General features: G+C 40.1%; 1 protein-coding gene across 1 annotated transcript in view; it reads right to left on the bottom strand.

Annotated features, from left to right (window-relative positions):
* Window positions 1-2,821: 2,821 nt before the first annotated feature.
* LOC108701591 (cytohesin-3) overlaps window positions 2,822-25,234 on the bottom strand; it is an 81,962-nt gene continuing 59,549 nt past the window's right edge. Inside the window, exons 10-13 of the mRNA XM_018236432.2 lie at window positions 10,590-10,666; window positions 4,265-4,336; window positions 3,550-3,704; window positions 2,822-2,907 (exon numbers count right to left, since the gene is read on the bottom strand). Of these exons, the coding sequence (XP_018091921.1) occupies window positions 2,835-2,907; window positions 3,550-3,704; window positions 4,265-4,336; window positions 10,590-10,666 (377 nt within the window). The 3' untranslated portion in view covers window positions 2,822-2,834. The remainder of the gene's footprint in view (window positions 2,908-3,549; window positions 3,705-4,264; window positions 4,337-10,589; window positions 10,667-25,234) is intronic.

Genomic DNA, 25,234 nt, shown 5'->3' with positions numbered 1-25,234 from the left:
AATGGGGTGTTACATCAAGATCAAAACCTTAGTGCCTTTAAATGTCAGTTGCCAAAACTGTATATTCACACATTTTTTAACGGAACTGGGTTTTTTAACGGAACTGGGTTTTTTTGTTTCTCATTTCTTTTTTAAAATATCTTTTGAATATGCATCAAATGCATACAAATTCAAGTGAATGTAACTATGCTGAACCGCAGGTCTGAGAGCTGGTGGATGCAAAAGATCACTATAAAATAAAAATCTAAAATAAAATGTGCTTAGATGCACTTGTGTGTATAAAGGTCCTTAGTTCACACTGCAATGATATTGAATGCCATTTGTTAACTGGCGTAACAGAAAGTAAATGCGCTTTAGAGGAGTATAAAAATGTGGTTCCTGTGCCATTTATCAGGGCGGAGTTTTGGAATGCCTCCCTATTCTCTGACAGCAATGCAGTAAAGTGATACCACAATTGTTGCCTGGGAAGAAAACAATGATGGATTCTCCTAATGGACCAAATGGAAAAAGTGTGTGTATATTATTAGTAGATTGCACAGCAATCAACAGTCATACTTAGTCCCAAAAAATAAGGGAGGGGGGTAGTGGCTCCAAGAAACCACTGAAAATAAATGCCCTGTACATTGCGACTATTTCCAAATACTAAATTGCACTTGTACAACCATTATATGAATCAATACTATTGTTAGGGTTCATTAAGCCGAACATACTTATGATTACTGTATTAGTTTAAAGGGTGGTTCACCTTTAAGGTAACTTTATTATGTTATAGAATGCTCAATTCTAAGCACATTTTTTAAATGGTTTTCATTATTTATTTTTTATAGTTTTATAGTTATTCGGCTTTTTCTTCTGCAGCTTTCAAATGGGCGTCGCTGACCCCTTCTATAAAGCTCTGTAAGGCTACAAATATATTGTTATTGTTAATTTTTATTACTCATCTTTCTATTCAGCCCCTCTCCTATTCATATTCCAGTCTCTTATTCCAATCAATGCATGGTTGCTAGGGGAATTTGGACTCTAGCTACTAGATTGCTTAAAATTGGAGAGCTGCTGAATAAAAAGCTAAACAACTCAAAAACCTTAAATAATAAAAAATGAAAAACAATTGCAAATCGTCTCAGAATATCACTCTCTACATCATATTAAAAGTTATCTCAAAGGTGAACAACCCCTTTAATGAAAAAAAAAATGAACTCCTCCCCCTCCTGTCGTTCTGTCATTTGGAGTTTAGGTTTCATTCTACAGAGGCGTTGTCTCAGAAAACGTAGACTCCTGCTTAGAAAAACGTCAGCACCCAAGAGGTGTCTAAATTTCGACTGAAATATTTACCAAACTAAAATTTTTAAAATAAATTGAGGTAGGTTCATTAATTGCCTGTTCGTTGCTCTGCAGGCGGGTGAAAAATGTCGGCCATACAAATTCTCTCTTGAAATATACATACGGCAAGTATCAAGATGGCCGACTGGCGGCCGCTAAGCAGCAGGAATGCATTAAGGCATAAGCGCTGAGATTTTGCAATATGAAAAGGAGGAGAATTCTTACTGAAGCATTGTGTGCTTAACATGGCTTGCCATGCATTGGTGGCTGCATGTGTCTGTACAGTGCATGGTTGTTTCTCCTTGTTGGAACAAAGAACAAGTTGGTTTATGACAAGAGAACGATACAGAGGCACATTCTGTAGGGGTTGTATAGCTTACAATGATTCAGAACCCTGTTGAAACGATTGGTTTGTTCTTCGCTAGGCAGCTGTGTTACCTGTGCTCTCAATAAAGTGTCCCATAGGACTATGTAGCGGATATATTGGCAACATGCAGAGGTAACATTGTAGCTCACAGGGACTATAGGATTTAGTTTCATGTATACTAGGGATGCACTGAATCCAGGATTCGGTTCGGGATTCGGCCAGGGTTCGGCCTTTTTCAACAGGATTCATATTCGGCCGAATCCTTGTCCCTGGCCGAACCGAATCCTAGGCGGGAGGGAAATCGCTTGACTTTTTGTCACAAAACAAGGAAGTAAAAAATGTTTTCCCCTTCCCACCCCTAATTTGCATATGCAAATTAGGATTCGGATTCAGTTCGGTATTCGGACAAATCTTTCGCAAAGGATTCGGTGGTTCGCCGAATCCAAAATAGTGGATTCGGTGCATCCCTAATGTATATGCCACTCTAGGAAATATACATTTGCAAATACTTATTTATATAGACTTTATATAATACACATGAGATCTACTCTCGGGTCGGACTGGGCTGGCGGGACACTGGGGAAAAAACCCGGTGGGCCCCCGCTGGCCCAGACCTGCTCCCCAGAAAAGAAACGTCCTTTGTGCGCGCATGCACGTTGCACCTTTTGAGCGCGCAGCCACGTCGCATCTTTTGCGCGCACATTCCCGTCTTTTGCTCGTTTGTGGAGGCGGCAAGCTGGAGGTCAGGAGGGGGCCCCGGGGACTGCTGGGAGGGGGGCCCTGCGACAGCAGACCCAGGGCCCCCAGTCCGACCCTGTCTCTCTATCTCCTCAGGAGGAGAAGGGGTAATGTTTTTGGCTTAAAACTAATTAAATCAATGGAGTTGACGTTATTTACATTGTGTCAAGTTTTGGAAAACTGTCGTTTTCAAGGTTGAAAAGACCAAAATAAAAATAAAAAAAAAGGAAGTTTAGCTTGTCAGGGGGTGTAGAACTGTGGGCAACAGTATAAGGTTTCTAAACCTTAGAGTCTGGTAGTAGCTCTTCTTCAAATGAAGCGTTGAGGAGCTTTGAAAGCAAACAACCAGACTGTCAGTACCATGAATTAAACTGCTGGAGTTTTTTTGCAGCAATGTTGGCAAGGGAAGTTATTTTTTATTGGCGATTCTCCTCTTCCGTGTTGCCAGCATGTCATAAAATGGATCCCTGCTGATGCTTGCTCTAGAAAACAGAAGTCAAAACAATTCTGGTTTAAGAAGAAAAATCATTTCTGTAATTCACGATTTGTAAGGCCAAGAAAGGCTTTGATTATAGACATAACAAGCTGCAATTTGTTATAAAGGTATGGGATCTGTAATCCAGAATGCTCAGGACCTGGGGTTTTCCGGATAAAGGATCTTTCCATAATTTGATCTTCATACCTTAAGTCTACTAGAAAATCACGTAAACATTAAATGAACCCCTTAGGTTGGTTTAGTTTCCATTAAGGATTAATTATTAGTGATGGTCAAATCTGACCCGTTTCGCTGCAAATTTGCGAAATGGCAAAAATTTGCCGAATTTGCCAATATTCTGTTTTATTATTACACAGAAAAAGGAAATCATTTTAAAAATTTGGATTATTTGGATAAAATGGCGTCTATGGGAGACGGGCATTCTGTAATTCAGAGCTTTTTTGGATAATGGGTTTCCGGTAACGGATCACATGCCTGTTAACAGCTCTAGAGGGACTGATGGGAGTAAATGGCTGGGGCTCAGAGAAATCAGGGTAATATTTGGGGTAAACAATGAGATGGGGGTTCCATGCAATGCTATGAACAGTGCTAGCATTTCCGAGGCAATTATTCGGTTGCATTCACTCACTTGATTGATTTTATCCATTCCTCCTTCTCTTCCGGAGTGGGTGCTGATATTCTGTACACAACATGATTTCCCTCGACCACTCTCCCATCAGCTTCCGTTTTGCAGGCTTTGATAACTTGCCCTTTGTGACTTGAGTTGTACAGTTCAAAGCAGTTCTGAAACAAAGGGAGTCGCTGTTCGGTTAATTAAAGTGCATTGAACGATTGGCCCTTTAGTCCAGCAACTGGAGCATTACAGCAGGTAGAACAATAAAATACTACAGCACAGAGTATTGGTGGTTATAGTGAACTCAGCGGGGCTCATTTATAAACACTGGGCAAATTTGCACCTGGGCAGTAACCCACAGCAACCAATCAATTACTTCCTTTTTTTCAGCCAGCTGCAGGTTGAACAATGAAAGCAAATATTTGATTGGTTGCCATAGGTTACTGCCCAGGTGCAAATTTGCCCAGTGTTTATAAATGAGCCCCAGTGTATGTATCTATCCATGGAATTCCTGCTGGGATCGTCTGTATTTCTATGTACAGATCATGGAAATGGGTTGGTGATTCATTAACACATGTAACGGCTTTCTCTTCCTCTGCAGCCTACAGGGCAATGATTCCATTCACTTTTGCGATTGGATTATTGGATATAGGTTGAGGGTGCCCTTATTTGTAGGGGGCTTTGTGTATATTTATCTGGCATATATCAGTTTTAAGAGTAAGAAATTTACCGGCTTCCGTGGATCTTCAACTTCTCGGATACTAAGATTTTCCAAGGGAATTATACCTCTTGGTTCTTTATCCTGTTGAGCAAAAAGATCAAATCTTAATGACAAGAAACAGTAGGGAACTCGATGCAACTGCTTTACAGACCACTAGGGGGAGACAGAGATACAGCACATGATATATGATGAGGAAAAAAACTACTTAAAGGACCAGTAACATCAAAATTTTTTTTAGAACAATGCTTTAGTATGCATTCAAAAAAACACACCAAGACAAATTAAACTTTAAAATCGCAAAGTCTTTATTAAGCAATAATTTACCGAAACTCCGCTTGCGCTCCTCATCAGAAAAGATGATCGCGATCCATCATGCTGCGCTCGATTTCTCCTCCCTGCCTTCCTTATAGGAGATAGCAGGGAGGAGAAATCGAGCACCACACGATGGATCATCGCCTTGTCACCTTTTCTGAAGAGGAGTGCAAGCGGAGTTTATGTAAGTTACTTCTCAATAAAGGCTTTGCAATTTAAAGTTTAATTTCTCTTGGCATTTTTTTCAATGTATGAATTTTTAAAAAAAATCTTTTTTTGATGTTAAGGGAAATTCAGGCTTCCAAACCAAAGTTTGATAAAGAGGCCCACATAACACAGAAACCCCTAATATATCCGTCATAGTTACCTGTTTCTTCAAAAAGTAAAAATAAATTCAATTTTCTATGCTGAAATCCAGCTGTTTAACAGTTCTTCTCTTTCTGCATCATTTGAAATCCTGGCAGGGAAGGAGGGACTAAACACTGATGTTACAAATTGTAACAACTTCTCCACAGCTTACAGACAACATGCAGGAACTACATAACCCACAATGCATTGCACTGGGATGTTCTGTTCCTTATTGAAATCACGTGTGCAGGGATTTGTGGGGTTTGGAGGATGCAGGCTGAGGACAGATGGCTGTTGATACAAAGTAACAGTATTCAGCCAGCTCAGCAAAGTAGTCAGACAGATCAGCAGAGCAGGGGGCTAGGCTTAGGGAACTGTTCCAAACCATTAAAAATCATAAAAAATCTGCATATTTTTATTGTATATTGCAAAGTTGCTTACAATTATGTTTACTTTTCAAAAAGCTTAAGTTATGTTTGTGTGGAGTTCCCCTTTAATAGTAAAACTTGACAAAAATAAAACTCTCACCCCCCACCCTTTAAAAAATACAGATAAGTGGCAGATTTGGAAAGGATATAAACTAAGTAAAATCAAGTTATTAAAGAGGTGGTTTGCCTTTAAGTTAACTTTTACTATGTTATACAATGGCCATTTCTAAGCAACATTCCAATTGGTCCATTTATTTTTTTTATAGTTTTATAGTTGTTTGCCTTTTTCTTCTGACTCTTTCCAGCTTTCAAATGGGGGTCACTGACCCCATCTAAAAAAACAAATGCCCTGCAAGGCTAGAAATGTATTGTTATTGCTACTTGTTATTCCTCATCTTTCTATTCAGGGCCTCTCCTATTCATATTCCAGTCTCCTATTTTATCAATGCATGGTTGCTAGGGTAATTTGGACTCTAGAAACCAGACTGCTAAAATAGCAAACCGGAGAGCTGCTGAATAAAAAGCTAAATCACTCAAAGACCACTAATAATAAAAAATGAAAAGCAGTTGCAAATTGTCTCAGAAAAGCCCTCTCTACATCATACTAACAGTTCATTTAAAGGTGAACAGCCCCTTTAAGGTAGAACATGGCGGCAGTTTTACACACGCTAACAAGTCTCCAAATTTGGCAGTGGGTGGGCCTAATACACAGACAGATAAACTGCTGAATCTTCCCGTGTATAAGCACCTATAGAGCATACACAAATAATACAGTGCAGTAGCCAACATACTGTCAATTGTTGGGATAATGCCATCAGTAAAGGACAAAATATATTTCTCAAAAACTGGTCCCTTAAAGGAAAAATAATCTCGCTAGGGCTGGCGTGCCAACACTGCACTTGTTGTGAGGGGGATTATTGTAATCTTTCACCACATGCACAAATGAAACAGAAAAAAAACAAAGGATGAAAATGGCCACATGTTATTTTAATATTATTTTGGTTTTTTTATTGGGTTAGAAATGATTTCAAACCTGCCTTGTGACTCTCACCCCATAACGCTTTGTATACAGGCAGTATCAGAGTCTGTCTGGCAGAGAATGCCTTATTTTGTGCCAAGCCTTAAAGGGATCATATCATGATTTTTATGATGTTTGTATTTTTAAAGTTACACTGTTTACACTGCAAATAATTCACCTGAACCAGCAAGTGTATTTTTTTTAGTTGTAATATTGGTGTGTAGGTGCATCTCAGGTCATTTTGCCTGGTCATCTGCTTTCAGAAAGAGCCAGCACTTTAAGATGGAACTGCTTTCTGGCAGGATGTTGTTTCTCCTACTCAATGTAACTGAATGTGTCTCAGTGGGACCTGGATTTTACTATTGAGTGCTGTTATTAGATCTACCAGGCAGCTGTTATCTGGTTACCTTCCAATTGTTTTGTTGTTAGGCTGCTGGGGGGGGGGGGGGAGTACAGCAGTAAAGCAGTACAGCAGTAAGGGGTGACTGAAGTTTTTCAGAGCACAAGTCACATGACTGGGGCAGCTGGGAAACTGACAATATGTCTAGCCCCATGTCAGACAAAACTAAATATAAAAAAATCTGCAGATTTCAGTGCAGAATTCTGCTGGAGCAGCACTATTAACTGATACGTTTTGGAAAAAAAAACATTTTCCCATGACAGTTTCCCTTTAATGTGTCCCCAGTCAAATTTATTCTTCCTTATTTCATTTCCTTACTCCCCTTAGCAATAATGGAACCCATACCATGTGATTTGTGACATGCTACACAGGAAAATTGTCCAGAAATACACTGGCACTCACGGCAATTGAATGCAGGGTTACCCCTTGCTATTTATTTCGTGCGAACGTGCAACGTTTCGGGGCGAGCCCCTTTATCAAGCATGCTCCACAGGAAGCAAATCTTTTGCTGGTAGCAGAGGGAAAGGGGGAGGGTGTAAGAACATAGGTATAGAAAAATACAAAGGGGATTCCATATATGTGACAGCCAACCTAATGGATTATACAAAACAGATCGACTCCATGCCATTATTAAATCACACGCATCCAGTTGCAGGGATCCTGACTGGAATGCAGAAGTCATTAAGTACATACACACTGGGGACAGCGGGGATCAATGACACCCCCATGAGGCCAGACACGTTTGTTAAACAAGACACTAATTTCTAATTTCATCTGTTGCTGGGGAAAATGTAGAGAGCTTTGTGGCTCACTGCAAACAGGTTACTCTTAGGGCAGGGGCACACGGGCAGATTCGGGGAGATTTAGTTGCCTGGCGACTAAACGCCTCTTCTTCAGGACGACAATGTCCCCGAACTGCCTTACGCCTGCTATAATGAGAAAACGCGGCGCTTCAATTTCCAAAGTCGCCCAAAGTTGAAACTTTGGGCAACTTCAGAAATCGAAGCGCCGTGAGTGCATTACCGCAGGCAATTTTTCTTTTTAGCAGGCAGAAGGCAGTTCGGGGAGACTGCCAGACGACTAAATCTCCCCGAATTTGCCCATGTGCCCCTTCCCTTAGGGTGCTGGCACACGTGAATATTCGGGGGAGATTAGCTGCCCAGGGAAAATCTTCTCTTCTTCGGGCGACTAATCTCCCTGAAATGCCTTCCCGTCGGCAAGAATATGAATCGTTGGCGGAATGGCATATGAATCGCTTCGGATTTCCGTAGATGCCTGAAGTTTCCTCGTGAGGCAACTGTATCTCGCTGGTGATTCATATTCTTGCCGGCGGGATGGCATTTCGAAGAAATTAGTCGCCCAAAGTAGGGGAGAATTGTTGCTGGGCAACTTATCTCCCCTGAATATTTACATGTGCCACCACCCAATATTAACCACTTTTAATTACTAATAAGATAAGTGGGGGCTTTCAGGATAAGGGGGCTTTTCTGTAATGTGGATTTCCATACCTTAAGTCTATTAAAGAATCATTTAAACATGAAATAAACCCAATAGGCTTGTTTCCAAAATGATTAATTCAATCTTAGTTGGGATCAAGCACAAGGTACTGTTTTAATATTACAAAAATTTAATTATTTAATTAAAATGGAGTCTATAATTTGGAGCTTTCAGGATAACAGATTTCTGGATAACCTATCCCTTACCTGTACAAAATAGTATCAATTTGAACTGAATGGGACCCAAATTAATCCTGGGATTTGTCTTTGTAACCCAAGTTTACTATGTTTAGAACCCCTGCATTACACCGGACAAAGGGAAAACATTGAACTGACGAAAAATTTAATTTTTTTTCCCCCCACCTTCATTTGTGGCCAACTAGGGAGTTATTTGTGTAACCATAGAAACTTGGGGCTGATTCAAAGTCATAATGACCTCAAAATGAGGCAACGGGTGTTGAGAAGGCACATTAAACAGACAAAACTGTAAAGACAAGGAACAAACTATCCTGTTTGTTTAGCAGTAAAATTCCTGTAAATCATGTTCCCATCTTTGGTTTTATAACAGAGCTTCCTTCTCAAAACTTCAGTTCTGCGTGATGGCTTCATAACTCTCTAGGCAAAACATAAGCATTTCATTGTTTATGAGTTAGTGGCACGAGGAAAGTGGAGTGGCTCCTTTGTAAGTTCGCGGCACATGCCGATGTTGCACAGTAGTGAGCAGTTGCTCTGGGTGGCCTTCAGATCTGGCCAGTAACGGGAGTTGGCTACACACTGAGCCTATTAATGTTATTACTAACCTTAAATGTTATGATACACACAGCGAGCAATTAATGACATACAATTGGTCACACAGCTGAAAAGAACAGAGGGTTGGTATAGAATTTCCGCACCTGCTTGCTCTGTTGAGAAGGGGGGATGATGGGCCGTGGAATATCAATATCAATATCTTTTGCCTTCTTCTCCTACTGGGGTCCCCTGCTAAATCTCACTTCAGTTGAACATGTCCCACCATCTTTCATACTGTTCTGTATCACCCATTTTCTAGTTTTTACAATTTTACCAAATCAAGATTTCCGATACTTTCATGCCAATATGGGGTTTATTTATTTAAGGCTGATTTCGGGGGAATTCGGAAATGATTCCCAGGAATTATCTTTTTATTTCCCATTTATCAGCACCTTCATGATTGGCAGGAAACAAACGGCACATTTATCAGTGCTGATACACGTGTCAGTTAGTATGAATCCTTTTTCTAATAGGCGTTGGTGCCCAGAGCAGATCACGCAGGGCCTTTTTTTAATTAAAGGGCTACGGACATGGGAAAAAAGTTTTTTTTTCAAAACTCATCAGTTCTGCACTGAAATCCGTTTCTCAAAAGAACAAACAGATGTTTTTATATTTAATTTTGAAATCTGACATGGGGCTAGACTAGGGTTGCCACCTTTTAAAAAAAAAAATACCGGCCAGTGGTGGGGGCGGATAATAAAGGGGTGGGCCATGATGCAAAGGGGGGAGGCCAGCGACTCAAAAAGGGGTGGGGCCACATCGCAGAAGCCAAAAGAAATTTACATTTTTACTGGAGGGCAAGGGCTTTTGTAAAGGGTATTACAAATTACCTGCAGCTACATTGCCGGTAAATTTGTAATACCAGCCCCGGCCCTGTCAGGTGTTTTACCGGCTAGGCCGGTAAAATACCGGCTGGGTGGCAACCCTAGGCTAGACATATTGTAAGTTTCCCAGCTACCCCCAGTCATGTGACTTTTGCTCTGATAAACTTTAGTCACTCTTTACTGCTGCACTGTAAGTTGGAGTGCTATCCCTTCCCCTACCTATCTACCCTTCCCCCCAGCAGCCCATCAGCAGAATAATGGGAAGGTAACCAGATAGCAGCTCCCTAACACATGATAACTGCTCCCTGGTATATATAAGAACAGCAACTCCTTCAGTTACACGGAGTAGGAGAAACAACAGCCTGCCAGAAAGCAGTTCCATCCTACAATGCTGGCTCTTTCTGAAAGCACATGACCAGACAAAATGACCTGAGATGGCTGCCTACACCAATATTACAAGTAAAAAAAATACACTTGCTGGTTCAGGAATTACATTTTATATTGTAGAGTTAATTATTTGCAGTGTAAACCGTGCAATTTAGAAATAAAAATCATAAAAATCATGACAGAATCCCTTTAAGTATGTTTATAGGTTCATTGTTTCAGTTGGCACTAAAAGGTTTAAAGGTGTTTAGTAACCTCTGTGGGTATTCCCCCATACCCAAATAATTCTACCCACGTGGCCCTCCTGCTTTACAGGCTCTGCTCTCCATACTTACTGTTGTGTATTCAAAGTAATAGAGACAGTTATCAGTCAGGATGAACCACCTGCGCTTCCAGGTTTTTACTCTTCCTCCTAAAAAACAAAGACCCCATGCCATTAGAACACCATACTTAATGCAGAGCACTTGTTGCATGCTAAGTCCTACAGGGGTCTGAGTTACAGGCACGTTTGCTTTGCTGCTCCTTGTCTTGCTTTTTCTGAACTGTAATTTAGGTGAAAAGTTTTTAGTAGCCTTTGTGTCATTTTTGACAAATATTTGTTTTCCAGAAAACAGTATCAAAGGACAGCCATGCAGCTGCATTAGTGTAGCGCCCATCATCCTCAGTCAGCAGGGAGTTGCACTTCACTGCACTTTTATGGCCGTGCATAGGATATATCTGGGCTAAATCATTCAATTGTGCTTCATGTTCTTGCACTGTAAATTCAATTTGAAAATATTGTCAAAAATGTGCAGCGGGTGCTTTTAGACAATGAATCACTGCAATTTGGAGCATTTCGTCCTCTACCCATGGAGCAGCCAATGGCCTTGACTACAAAACACTCCAAACTGCCCCTTGTGCCGTTGCCCTAAAGGTGAGGCGGTTTCCTCACAATTAAACTGTTGCCTGATTGCTTTCCTGTTAGTTTCAGACATTTCTCAGCTGGGGCACAGTATGGCTCTGCTGTTAATCTGTCTGCACAAAGAACAGAACCCAAGGCTCCCAGGGAAGAGGCATGTGTTCCTCCCAGCTGAGAAAATACAAAACATTAATGCGACAGAAAAAATAAAAAAGAATTTAATCTCATTAAGAGCAGCATACATCTTAACAAAATCTATCCCGCTTGCTTATTTAGTGGGGCTGAATAAAAGCATAACTCTTTCACTGCTGGGTTTGAGGTACTACCAGCACTGAAGGGGTTTTGCCCTGTAAAATGGAATGAAGTGACCAGACCTCCCCTAAAAAGCTTATCCCAATCAGAGGATGTCTGCACTGCTTCCCATCCAGTGGCGCACAAAGGTTTTCCCACCAGGCCCTGAATTAAAAAGAAAGGGAAAAAATCTTTCCGAGGAGAGAGAGAACTAAACAAACAAACGTCTGGATACAACAGTGAAATGACAGCACAAACAGCAGCCAATGGATAAGCAGACCAACCAGAGTGAATTAGAAGCCGAGATGTTAAAAAGCTGCAAAAAAATGCATGCTTCTTAGACCCAATGCTTGATGCCCTACAATGTGAATTTCTACCGGTGCCTAGGGGTAATTGCTCTCCCAGTTGCCTGCAAGGTTGTTATAGGGGATCTAGCCAGGGAACAAGTGATGCTGGAGTAGAATCGTGCAGTCATTTCTCAGCTCCGAGGGACTGGGACATTCCTATACTGGCTGTTTCTTCGGTTGCAGAGCCGGAGCATCCAGAGAGTAACCAGTTACGGAATAATGTCATTGTTATTAAATGTTACTCCTAGATTAGGAAATTGCATTATGTCCTTTACCTATCACACAAAATTGTCTGAAGCATCTGACAGCGCCCCAGGCCCCTCCTCTGTCCCCTTGCATCCCCATATCTATATCTATACAGCACCACTGCAGAGACTCAAGTGTGCAATATGTTCCTTCATCACAAGAGGCACCGCCCACCCACGACAGCCAATTAACCTCTCAGAAAACATAAACCCAAATAGTAATTTATATTTGTTATTTTGTGGCAGAAAAAAAAACCCAGTTCCATCACTATGACAGCATTTTTTTATTACTCTCTGAGTAAAAAGGGAATGACGTTCCCCTGAGATTAATGTGTGGTTGCACTAAGCACTATACGGCAAGTCACTTATGCACAACGCCTCAAACAAACAGCCATTTAAAGGAATTCTAATGGAAAATGAAAGAACATCATGTAAAATTCAGAGACAAGTCTCCAAGTAAGGTCCTGTGTGGCCAAATTTGGGTTCGATCAAGTAAGGTCCTGTGTGGCCAAAATGGGGCTGATCTGGACCCTAAAAAAAAGATTGGTTGAGTTCAATGAATAGGGATTGTGCTGAACATACTTTGTGTCCATTGTTTTAAAGGATCAGTAACACCAAAAAATTAAAGTGTTTTAAAGTAATGAACATGTAAGGTACTGTTGTGCTGCACTGGTACAACCGGTGTTTTGCTTTAGAAACTCTATGATAGTTTATATAAACAAACTGCTATGTAGCCATGGGGGCAGCTATTAAAACCTGAAAAAGGAGAAAAGGCACATGATGCCTACAGATAAGCTTTGTAGTATAGGATTCTTCAAAACTTATCTGTGATCAATTATCTATAATGTGCTTGAATGGCTGCCCCCATTGCTACACAGCAGCTTGTTTATATAAACTATAATAGTTTTTCTGAAGCAAATACGCCAGTTTTACCAGTGCAGGGCAACAGTACATTACATTGGCATTCTTTTAAAACACTTCATTACTGTTCCTTTAACTGTGAAAGATCTACTGTCAGGGGTGTCCAGCATTTGTGTTTGTGGAGCTAAAAGCCCAGGATCCCATTGACAGCCAAAAGCTGTTGGGAAGTGTTGGGAGTCGTCTTTTAAAAACAGCTGCAAGTTGGCCAAACTGTTTGCTTAGCAACTGTGCATTGTCCCCAACTGCCTGTTCTCAAATCTGCATATTATAAGTTCTAACAAAAAAGTACAAACAATGTTCAAATTAGAATTGCTTCCTGCAATCTCACAGAAAGCCAAAAAGAGCTCTGTGGCGCCATGAAAACCATTCTAGAAGGGAGGCCCATGCCATTTCTATCCAACACCAGCCCCAAGCCGTAAGGTTAACCCACTTCTAAAAACAAATCAATAATAACAGAATAATATTAGAGAAAAAGGGGAAGGTTATTGGGTAAAATGAGAAAAACTGTGAACAAGGCCAAGCGAATAAGACCTCCCTCCTGTTTAAGCAATTTAGCCTCCCGACGTGGAAAATAAATCTTCACGCTAGAGAACCAAAACAGATGTAAGGACACAACTAGTTTCCTCAAACTAACGTGCTGGACAAGTCAGAAGTGATGAAGATTATACATAAGCAAGACATGGTTTTAGCTATCCAGTTTCAGGCTTTCCATTAAAGGGGTGGTTTGCCTTTAAATTAACTTTTAGTATGTCATAGAATGGCCAGTTTTAGCACCTTTTCAATTAGTCTTCATTATTTTTTTTATATAGTTTTTGAATTTATTGCCTTCTTCTTCTGAATGTTTCCAACTTTCAAATGGTAGTCACTGACCCCATCTAAAACAAATGCTCTGTAAGGCTACAAATGTATTGTTATTGCTACTTTTTATTACTCCTCTTTCTATTCAGGCCTCTCCTATTCATATTCCTGCCTGCGATATTCAATTTGGACCCTAGTAACCAGATGGCTGAAATTGAAAGCTGGAGAGCTGCTGAATAAAATGCTAAATAACTAAAAAAAAATAAAAATATAAAAATGAAAACCAATTGCAAATTGTCTCAGAATATCACTCTCTACATCATACTAAAAGTTAATTTAAAGGTGAACAACCCCTTTAAAGCAGGGTTGGATGCCCTCAGCATCCACAGACATAATGTGGATCAGCTTTAAATAGAATAGAGCCAGTGAAGCTGTTGTTTAGCAGATAATGGACTGACAAATTATACAGCACTGCAACAGGACGTCATTCTGCTATATAAAAGATCTACAACACATCCACATTTTTTCACAATTCCACAATACACACCAGCTACCCGGTTGTTGATCAGCAGCATGTGTACTAGAAGCCAGGACTAGGTAGCCTGCAGGATTCTTTTCAGCAAACAGCACCAGAGAGCAGAAGTAAAACCAGAAGAACATTACGCTCACCAATTCTACCTTGGATCTTACCATTCAGCATAGATGTTTTGGGGGGCAAAGCTGAGATGGTTCAGGGGGACCATGGCCTGTGCAATGGCCTTGTGTTGCCTAAGTGGGCCTATTTCTCCTTTAAAGGAACAGTAACAACAAAAATGAAAGTGTTTTAAAGTAATGAAAATATAATGTAGTGTTATGCTGCACTGGTAAATCTGGTTTGCTTGCTTCAGAAACACTACTATAGTTTATATAAACAAGCTGCTGTGTAGCCATGGAGGCAGCCATTCAAAAAAGGAAAAAAGGCACAGAATACACAGCAGTTAACAGATAGGCTCTGTAGCATACAATGAGAATCTTCTACTTATCTGTTATCTACTGTGTATCCTGTGCTTGAATACACAGCAGCTTGTTTATATAAACTATAGTTGTGTTTCTGAAGCAAACACACCAGTTTTACCAGTGCAGGGCAACAGTACATTATATTGTTATATTATATTGTGTTAAAACACTTTAATTTTTTTGGTGTTACTGTTCCTTTAAGCTCTATTCGGCTATCCACAAAAAGAAGAAATCTGAGATGTAATGTAATTACTTGTCTTTCTTGAATTTAAAACATCATGACCCTAGTAATCAAAGGGAAGCATGATTATAAAACTAGATTTCCTTATGTTATTGTCAGGATAGAACTGGCCTGCCAGGGAAACAAGAATTTCCTGGTAGGCCCTTCCCCTTGTAGGCCCGGTCCTATTGAACTCTTTACTATACACTAGTGATGTGCGGGTTGAGTAAAATCCGACCCTAACCCGCCCACCGCACCCACCTGAGTCCGACTTCCTTTTCTATACTTGTGCCCGCCCTGCCGATGATGTCACAAAAGAGGCGTGGTGAGCAGGCGCGCGTCTATAAAAAAAGGAAGCCGGAAGTCGGCAGTGCAAGGTGGCGGGCGGGGAAAGCAGGAAGAAGAGCTCAAATGGGGGTGCGAGGTCGGGCCCGAACCACGGGTAAACTCGCGGTTCCCGCGGGTATTGGGCCGCACATCACTACTGTACACACCTGAGAGCTATACCATTTACAATATATTACATGTCTGATGAGCCCTAGGAGGGCCCTATACATACTGTACAGGTCTTTTCCTATTCATCCCCCAATATGCCAATAAAACCATGGTCTAATAGCTAGAGGCCATTCATTCGACCAACAGAATGGAGGGCTGCAGAACAAAACACTATAAAAACACTTAAGCGAGTCACGCAGCTAATCAGAATGCTATAGAAGCAGGCATTACATATTGTCCCAAGACTAGTGATTGTTACCTATGGCTCTGTTTGTTGCTCATTTACAGCTGCTGGGGGATGTTGGGCAATGAAGTTAAAGGGGTTGTTCACCTTTAAATAGAGTGATATTCTGATATTTGTAATTGGTTTTCATTTTTTATTATTTGTGGTTTATTTAGTTTTTATGCAGCAGCTCTGCAGTCTGCAATTTCAGCAATTTGGTTGCGAAGGTCCAAATTACCCAAGCAACCTGCATTTATATGAATAAGAGACTGGACTATGCATAGGAGAGGGCCTGAATAGAAAGATAAGTAATTAAAAGTAGCTCAAACAATAAATGTGTAGCCTCACAGAGCATTTGTTTTTACGTGGTGTCAATGACCCACATTTAAAATCTGGACTCAGAAGAAGGCAAATAATTCAAAAACTATTAACAATAAATAATGAAGATCAGTTGAAAAGTTGATTAGACTTGGCCATTCTATAATATACTGAAAGTTAACTAAAAGGCAAACCACCCATTTAAGTAACAGGCTATGGTTCCCATTAAACAATTATCTAGATTACCCCTCCAATCATTTTATGCAAGCAACAAGGATTTATACAAGGCAGCCTTTATTACACCATAGGTAAATCACACCAGCGGGAACCTTTAATTAGGCAACATTAAGGATTAGAATATTATACAATCTCCACTGATGCAATCTTCTTTGCTTCCGTTTATGTTTATCAATTGCCATAAACACACTGATTAGTTGGCCTTTCATCCGGTAAAATCTTGCTTGCGTGCTTTCTGTCACAGTACATTATAAAGTGCGGTGACAACATATTTCAGATTTAACCCCGCTTTATAGTCGGATTATAAACTCTCACTGAGCATTTGTGCTCATTTGATTCAGAATTTTAAGAGGTAAATGCGTGGTTAATGGCAACCTGTATTGCACAGGCATCTCTCAGTAAAGCCTCCCTGCAAACTATGTTTAGCATAGGTAGTATTCAGTATTACATACAATCCCTAAAAACATTTTAGAATCTAAAGCCTTTTTAAAGGGAAACAATAATGGGCAAAAGACGAATTGGAGAACCCAGGGTTCCCATTAGTAATAACCAGATCAAACTTACAACCCACATCCAGACCCAAACAAGCCCCTATTCTCCAATGATTTGGTAACTTGAAGAGGAACGATCGCACAAATGAAAATTTAATATAAGCTTCATCATACTGAAATAAAACTTTGTAAATACAATCAATTAAAAAATCCTGTATCGTTTCTGAAATAATCAAATTTATGTTGACTATCCCTCTCTCAGCATCTGTTTCTCTTCATTCAGCAGTTGGGTGTCAGATGAATTATTCAATATATCTTTTGCCTAGAAGATGTATTAGAGCTCACTCTATTAAAATCATCAGACATCATGTCTCTCTACATGCAGAATTTGTGCAAAGGAAGTTATTTTGTTATATTTTATTTGTACTGGAATCAGTTATTTGAGTGAGCTCTAATACATCTGCTAGGAAAAGGAGGCCCCCCCCTAACGGTCAATGAATATCTGACACCCAACTGCTGCATGATGACAGAATGAAGAGAAACAGAAGCGGAGAGAGGAATAGTGAATATAAACGTGATTATTTCAGAAATAATGCAGACTTTTTATTATATTTAGAAAGTTTCTTACTTCAGTATGAGGAAGCTTATATTAAATTTTCAATCTCACGATATTTCCCCTTTCAGAGATAAGTGGCAATTTGCAAATATGTCAGCTAGATGGTTTGGAACAGGAGAAGGACTGAATTCCGAACCCCCGAATCCTTTGTGAAAGATTCGGCCGAATACCAAACTGAATCCTAATTTGCATATGCAAATTAGGGGTGGGAAGGGGAAAAACATTTTTACTTCCTTTGTGACAAAAAGTCATGCTATTTTCCTCCCTGTCCCTACTTTGCATATGCATATTCGGATTCGGTTCAACAGGGCAGAAGGATTCGGCCAAATCCTGGATTCGCTGCATCCCAAGCCAAAATGCACCTTTTGGGCCAGCCTGCAAAACACTGATTCACAGCAGTATGATCATTTTTGGATCTATCTAAGGCAGTGATCCCCAACCAGTAGCTCGTGAGCAACATGTTGCTCCCCAACCCCTTGGATCTTGCTCCCAGTGGCCTCAGAGCAGGTGCTTATACTTGAATTCCAGGCTTAGGGCAAGTTTTGGTTGCATAAAAACCAAGTGTACTGCCAAACAGAGCCTCCTGTAGGCTGCCAGCCCACACAGGGGCTACCAATAGCCAATCACAGCCCTTATTTGGCACCTCCCAGGAATATTTTTCATGCTTGTGTTGCTCCCCAACCCTTTTTACAATTGAAGTGGTGGCTCCTATGCTCTGTTTGAGGAAACTGACACAGTGAGGACAAAAATAGGGCCCTTTACCTACACCTGATTGATCTATCATGGGTGAAAAAGGTTGGGTCCCCTGATCTAAGGTGTCCATCTTGTGTTTAGCAAGGCGTCCATTCATCAGAATGTTTATGGCTGCTTTCCTATGGGCTACTAGTGTTCAGCTCAGGGGTCCTAAGGTTATCAACAAAAAGTAGTATATTCCCATGAGTTCTAAATACAGTATTTAGAATTTGGCAAGGTTCCACGTCTATCAAATAAATATTTAGCATGGTTTCTAAATTCTCTCTCATGCCCTATTAAGCTTCTTGTTTAGAATGAAAAATGTCCGTGTCTTTTAGAGAGACTGTATCCTGGATCAGGTTAATGAATGAATAAAACAGTCACTGCTTCCTTTGAAGGTTTGTTTTTCCACACTAGAACCTGGCAGAGGAGTATAAATGGTGGGCTCAGTTTATTCCATGGTCCATTAAGGACAGATGTTTCCTACTGGATTTACATGCAATCATTCTCTTAACCCATCACATTCCAAGAAGAAGAAAATGATAACAGTTTGTGGGTAAGGTTGAAAAAAAAATAAAGATAATGTACAGTTGCACACAAAGTATATTTAATGGACCTCTGTATGGAGATAGCAGGATATGCAGAGTCCATGTCGTGCTTGAGGACTAATGGAAAACAATCAAATTTGAAAAGCACTTATGTGATAGAAATCACACAGATCCAGGGCTTTAAATGACTCATTCTTGCATCTGAAGGCATGTTTTTTTCATAAAGTCTTGCTTATTAGAGGAGCTGGGAAAAGCAAAGTGCAAGGATCTCAAATGCAAAACCCTTGGGGAACAAAAGCCAGCCTAATGCACTCTAGCACTCTCTGGCCGTGAGGATCTGATCTGATGAAAGCCTCACTAAAAAATGGTGCTTGAATTAAATGTAATTAAATCAATGATCTCATTTGTCAGGTGACAGTAGAGCACATACTGAAGCTGACCTGATCTCATCTGTAGAGCTCACTGAGGTCTATTGGGAATTCAATGACCAGGAAAGAGCAGGACTGAGATCTATGGTTGGCCAAAGTCTACAAATACTACAAAGATAAGTCTCTCGATGTTCACAGACCACATAACTCATGGGGGCTGCAAGACACTAGTTATTTCAATTCCCTAAATCAGTAATGTGCAAATGAAGTCTCTTGTCACCGCCACCATAGTTAAAGCTTTGCCTTCACTATAACTAACCCCTCCTTCCCAGAAATAGCAATGGGACCTCAAAATTGATTATATCTCAAAACAAGAGGGAGGCAATTATTATAATGAATTATGTGGATCCAGAAAATGTGAGCCTTGAAGAGAGATAAGACTGTCAATCAATAGCACCAAACATTTCTGCTCTGCATATCTTTTGAACAGCTGCCACCATTGCAACACAACAGCTTGTTTATATCTCTGCAGCTCACACTATTAAAGTGTCCCTGTCACCCAGACATAAAAAGCTGTATAATAAAAGTCCTTTTCAAATTAAACATGAAATCCAATTTTTTTTATTAAAGTGTTCATAGCTGTTGTAAACTCATTTAAAAATCTCAGCTGTCAATCAAATATTGCCTGCCCCTCCTCTATGCCTTAGGCATAGAGGCGGGGCAGATATTACTTTCACTTTCTATTCAGCACTTCCTAGATGTCACTGCTCTCCCCACATTCCCTGGTTCTCTTCACCATTTAATGGTGTAACCAGTGCATGGGATCGGGTCCCCCATTCTGTTGCACAAACAAGATTCTGAGATGATGCAAGGCTTGCCTTAATAACAGTGTCCACAAAATGGCTCCTGCCTGCTTGCTGTAATTATGAATTCCCAGACTGAAGGAAACAAGATTTAAATAATTTATATAGTGTAAATAAAGTTCATATTACTTGACTAATGTGATAAAATAGGATTTTGAATCATTTTTTTGGGTGACAGGTCCCTTTTAAAGGCAGGTATTGAAAGAATGAGTGCTCTGTGTCTTTATTAATATGCTTCTTTAAGGCAGTGATTCTCAAACAGTGCGGCTGGCCCTTCAAGGTCTGTGGATTGGGAGGTCAATCCTGAAGGCTAGGAGAAGGCCTATTAATGCTGCAAGAAACCTGGAATTTCATCTGAACGGTCAAAGATGGGCTGACAAAAGCTGCCAACTGGGCCCCTCCAGACAGGTTATTAACCCCCATATGGGGCCTTCCCAACAGCCTGCCCAAATGCTAGCAGGGTTTGAAGGTGAAATAGTTGATAACGAGTGTATTTTTCTGAGTTTTTCCAACACATTTCCATTATTTCTGAAGAATGTCAAATTTACATGACTCCATGTTTCCACTAGTTTTATCTCCACTTGAGTGTAAGCTCCCATGGTAATGAGTTTTGTCCAGTCCGGGAGCCACCAACTTTAAAGTGGGAATGGCTAGAACCAACCTGAAGGCAGAACATCAGAAACATTTTAAGTGCTAAACTAAGGGGCAGATTTACTAAGGGCTCGAGTTCGAATTTTAGGGATTTTTGGTAAAAAAACTCACAATTTCGAGTTATACATTTACCGGCTCGAACTCAAATTCGAATGTTTGATTTATTAAAGTTAGACCCTTTGTAAATTCAAATTTCACTATTCTCCACCTAAAACCAGCAGAGTTCATGTAAAAGTCGATGGCCAAGGTCCCTTAAACTATTTGAAGACTTTAATAGTAGTGACGAGCCACGTTTTGTCATGAAAATGACATCCAATCGACTTCAATGGGAGAAAAAAAATTTTGCTTATCAAACAAAAAGTGATTCGGAGGAAAACTCAATTTGTATTGCGCTGGAATTTGATTCGAACTTGAATTGTGAATCAAATCGAATTTATAAGAGTTTAAAAAAAATCACATTACTCTAAAATTCGACCTTTGATAAATAACCCCCTTAGAGCAGGCAACGACAAAAAACAAGGTTATTACCTCTTTTTTTCCCCTGTATTGTATGTGTCGCCAGTACTGTTAGTATTTTCTCTAGACTATATTAAATGAGCAGTTACTATGAGAGCACAGGTCAGAGTTGTGGATTAATTGTATAATGTATTTACCAGACTCTTTCTGCTTTGGATTGTATATACTCCCTCGGCACATGAGTTATTCTCTGTCCCTCCTAGTAAGAGCTGAGATCATTTTTAGTCTTTGCTACTTGAGCTGCATGGGGAAACTGCCCAGAACTGAAGGCTTTTTGTGGTTCGCAGGAAGTAAAGTGATCGTGTCCCCTCTTCCTCTGAATAGAATTCCCAACTGCCTATTTTCAATCAGGGACTGGTAAATCTCCCCTGGTATTAACCAGTTGCCATTAGAATATTAAAAAATCAAAGCTTGGCAGATGGATCAAGGAGAAGGTTGTTTTTATTTTCTACTAGAAAGCAAAAAATAGAAGAAGCAAATGATGATTATTTATGTGGAAATAAAGCACTATTCTGTGATTTATTTGTATTTTTTTTTACAATCTGCCCAAAAATAAAGGAAAAAAATAAATAAAGAAGGAGCGGAAACGCGAACGCAAAGGTGAATGAGAAACGTAAAAAAGTGCGTGGCTGATAGCATTTGTGTACGTACCTCCTAATGCAGAATAAGCAGAGACAGCCAGTCACAGAACAGAAAGGTGAAAGGTCATAGGCCATAAGGAAAACAAGAAGGCACATTTAAACCACTCATTAAAAATCATAGCCAAAAAACCAAATCAATACAAACTCACAGAGAATATGGAAAAATAAAAGACATACAAAAATAATCACCGTTCCTAGATAAAAAGCATTGCTGCAGAAAACCATCTTGAATTGTCACACGTTGAGGTACAGCTATTATATCAGAATATATATATAAAGAATAAACACTGTGCCCACGTAAATATAAGAGATATCAATGTACGCTTGCAGAGTGGAAAACAATGATTGTGTGTAATGAAAGCAATTCCAACATGGGGATTTTTATCACATCCCTACAACGTGACAGGCTTAACCTACAGAGTAGAAGGAAATGTATGTTTTGTAGAACTGGTGCAAAGGCCAACTGCAGTAGAAGAGAACTAACCACTTGGATTTCAAATGATGGTCTGGAATACAGCTATAGGATCTATTATCCGGAAACCCGCTATCCAGAAAGCATCGATAGACTCCGTTTTATCCAAATTTTTAAAAATGATTTCCTTTTTCACTGTAATCAAAAAACAGTACTTGATCCCAACTAACATATAATGAATCCTTATTGGAAGCAAATCCAGCCTATTGGGTTTATTTAATGTTTACACGATTTTCTAGTACACTTAAGGTATGGAGATCCAAATTACGGAAAGATCCATTAGGCAGAAGACACCAGGTCCCCATTATTCTGGATAAAATGTCCCAAACCTGTACTGGTAATCTAGGTGAAATACTGATCGTATGTTTTAATATAATTCACTATAAAATAAGGAATCCCTTTCTCTCTCCCTCTGCAGCAGCTGTTGCTGTACTACAACTCCCAGCACATAAACCGGTTTCACATCTTCCATTTTCCTGCTAATTGCATTCATGCCAACATAAGTGACAAAACAGTATTGACTTTGACACTTCTTTACCTTTAAAGAAAGGAATCAGACACAATAAAAACATACAAAGGACATATGGTAAGGGCAATCTCCACTAAATGAATATTTCATGCTTGGCAATGGTTGGTTCCCCTGAGAAGAGAGAGCCCCACCTTGTATGACATCACCATGACAAGGCTTGGTTGTCAATACAGATGCTCCTCTGAGACTGTCTGGGAATCTAATGGACATGCATAGAGAGTGAGACAAGCAATGCAAGTACAAATAAACCAGGACGTAGAGAGAACATCCACCCAGAGACCCACCCAGACCAAATGGAAACAGGCTTAGAGTTGCTCAATTGGCCAGATAATATAATGACAAAAAGCTGCAGATTTTTAACTACTGGGTCCCCATTTATTCATGTAAATGAATTGAATCCAGTGGCACATCATTCATTCAGTGTTGTAGAAAATGTGATAAGGCAAAGATGGGAAGGAAGTATTAAATGTAATAGAACCCAGATTCCCTTACCAATACAGAGCCGAGCTTAAACTGACAACCAAAACCGCAGGCAGAAACAGTATAAGCTGTCATGAATATCAGCATGATATCAGGCGTATCAGTGGCTCGCTGTTGCCTTGCAGTGCTGGGGTCCTGAGTTCAATTCTGATCAGCAAAGAGTACTCAATACTTGTGTACGTCTCCATGAGGTATTCTAGTTTCATTCCTCAACTGGCCCCTGGAGAAAGTGATCCACGTGTGTATTTGATAGGGACCATAGACTGTAAGTTCCAATGGAGGGTTTAAAGTGAATTATGTCAAGAGTGCAGGGCCAAGTTCTGTCTGCACCCAAGGCCCAGCACCCAGTGATCCTAACCTGCATACCTCCTCTCTGGCAGTTATTTAAGTCCCCCCACCATCTACCACTAGATCACCTGCTTTATATTGCCTACCCATAGTTCCAGTCCTGACTGCTGCTGGCAATATATAAAGTACAGCAATATGGCATGACAATGAAATCTTCCAGTGACACAGCCTCTTCTGTTCAAGGTCTAGAATCTAACCAATTCATTACAACACCTCAAATCATTTAAACAATTGTATCAACATATTCCCATTTACTCTTACTTATTTCACCCTCACTAATTACTGTTCCCTTTTAAAAAAAATGTATTGTTTCAAGCCCTTGAATGGTCTGCTAGACCCAATTTATATATACCATTACCGTTGTCCCTGAGATGAACAGCCCTTGGTCAGCTTGCACCCATTTGCTTTCATTACTGCAGGCAAAGGCAGGCAACTACACTGACCACAGAGAATTGGTTAAAGTGTAAGACCAGGGCAAATTCTTTTCTTACTATATTTGGTGAGGGCCCCTTTAGGACTAGCACACTGGGTGGTGATTCCCTGGTGCCTCAGTCTGACACTGGCAGGGCAACAATTCCTGTTTTAAGACATTTCTCCCTGCTGGGTTCTGTTTCACATTCCATCAGGGATACAGCATTTTATCCACATCAGAATACAATTTTAACAGAATATTACAATTTCACATCATCTTTAATTCAGATTAAGCACTAATGCAGCTAAACAAACTCAGCAACGGAGTCTAAAACAAGAACATCTGTGCACTGAAACCTAATGCTCAGCTAATGTATTGGGGAGAAGTCATCAGGGACCAGTTTGCTCCTTCAGCCTATAATTAGGACAATGATAAAAAGTGGTGGGCACACAGACGTATCAGTTATTTGGTAACAAAGTCCATGACCACAGCCCCTTAAATACAGAATAAACTCTGTACACTGATTTAAGATGCAATATGTAAATATCTTTATTAAAGGAGAAGGAAAGGCTAAAATTACATACTGTAAGCTTTATCAGAAAGGTCTATATAAATACATCAGTAAACCCTCAAAGTAATGCTTCTCTGAGTCCTCACATTTCTTTCCTTCTATTGTGAATACATGGGCTTCTGTATCAGACTTCCTGTTTTCAGCTTAAACCTCCAGGGCTAGGGCTTGAACATGCTCTGTTTGCTCCTCTCTCCCTCTCCCTTTTCCCCTCCCTCCTCCCTGCTGTAATCTGAGCCCAGAGCTATGAGTGTGCAGGAAGAGACTCAGGCAAGAAGTGATGAAACACCAAGCCAATATGGCAGCTGCAATCCTAAACACACAGAGAGAGTGCTTCTACGGAGCTTCTAAAGCATTCTGCAGAATAAATATCGTGTTATAGCTTGCACTATTGTGACTAATCTATTGTTAATAAACTGCTTTGGTAGCTTTCCTTCTCCTTTAACTGCCATTGGCAATCACCAGGAGCATTTGTTAATTGTGATGTAGTTTCCTGTGATTGGGCTATTTTACATATGTTTGTATTTTACATTTTTACACTTGATAAAGGGTTGTTATACCCGAAACATGTCGTATCTATAAATGCCTATTGCAGTTATTCTGCCTTTGGCTGTATCCTTTCCTATATACAATATTGAAGTTGCACATACGTTTGGACGGGACTGGAAAGGTGGCCTTGCTGAAAGGCAAATGTTCGGTATGTAATTGTTATTGAATGTATGGTGAAGCTCACTAAAGTAAGTTGTTTGATTTGAG

Source organism: Xenopus laevis, chromosome 9_10L (assembly GCF_017654675.1).
Source record: "Xenopus laevis strain J_2021 chromosome 9_10L, Xenopus_laevis_v10.1, whole genome shotgun sequence".
NCBI lineage: Eukaryota > Metazoa > Chordata > Amphibia > Anura > Pipidae > Xenopus > Xenopus laevis.
This window is presented reverse-complemented; position numbering and strand designations above follow the sequence as displayed.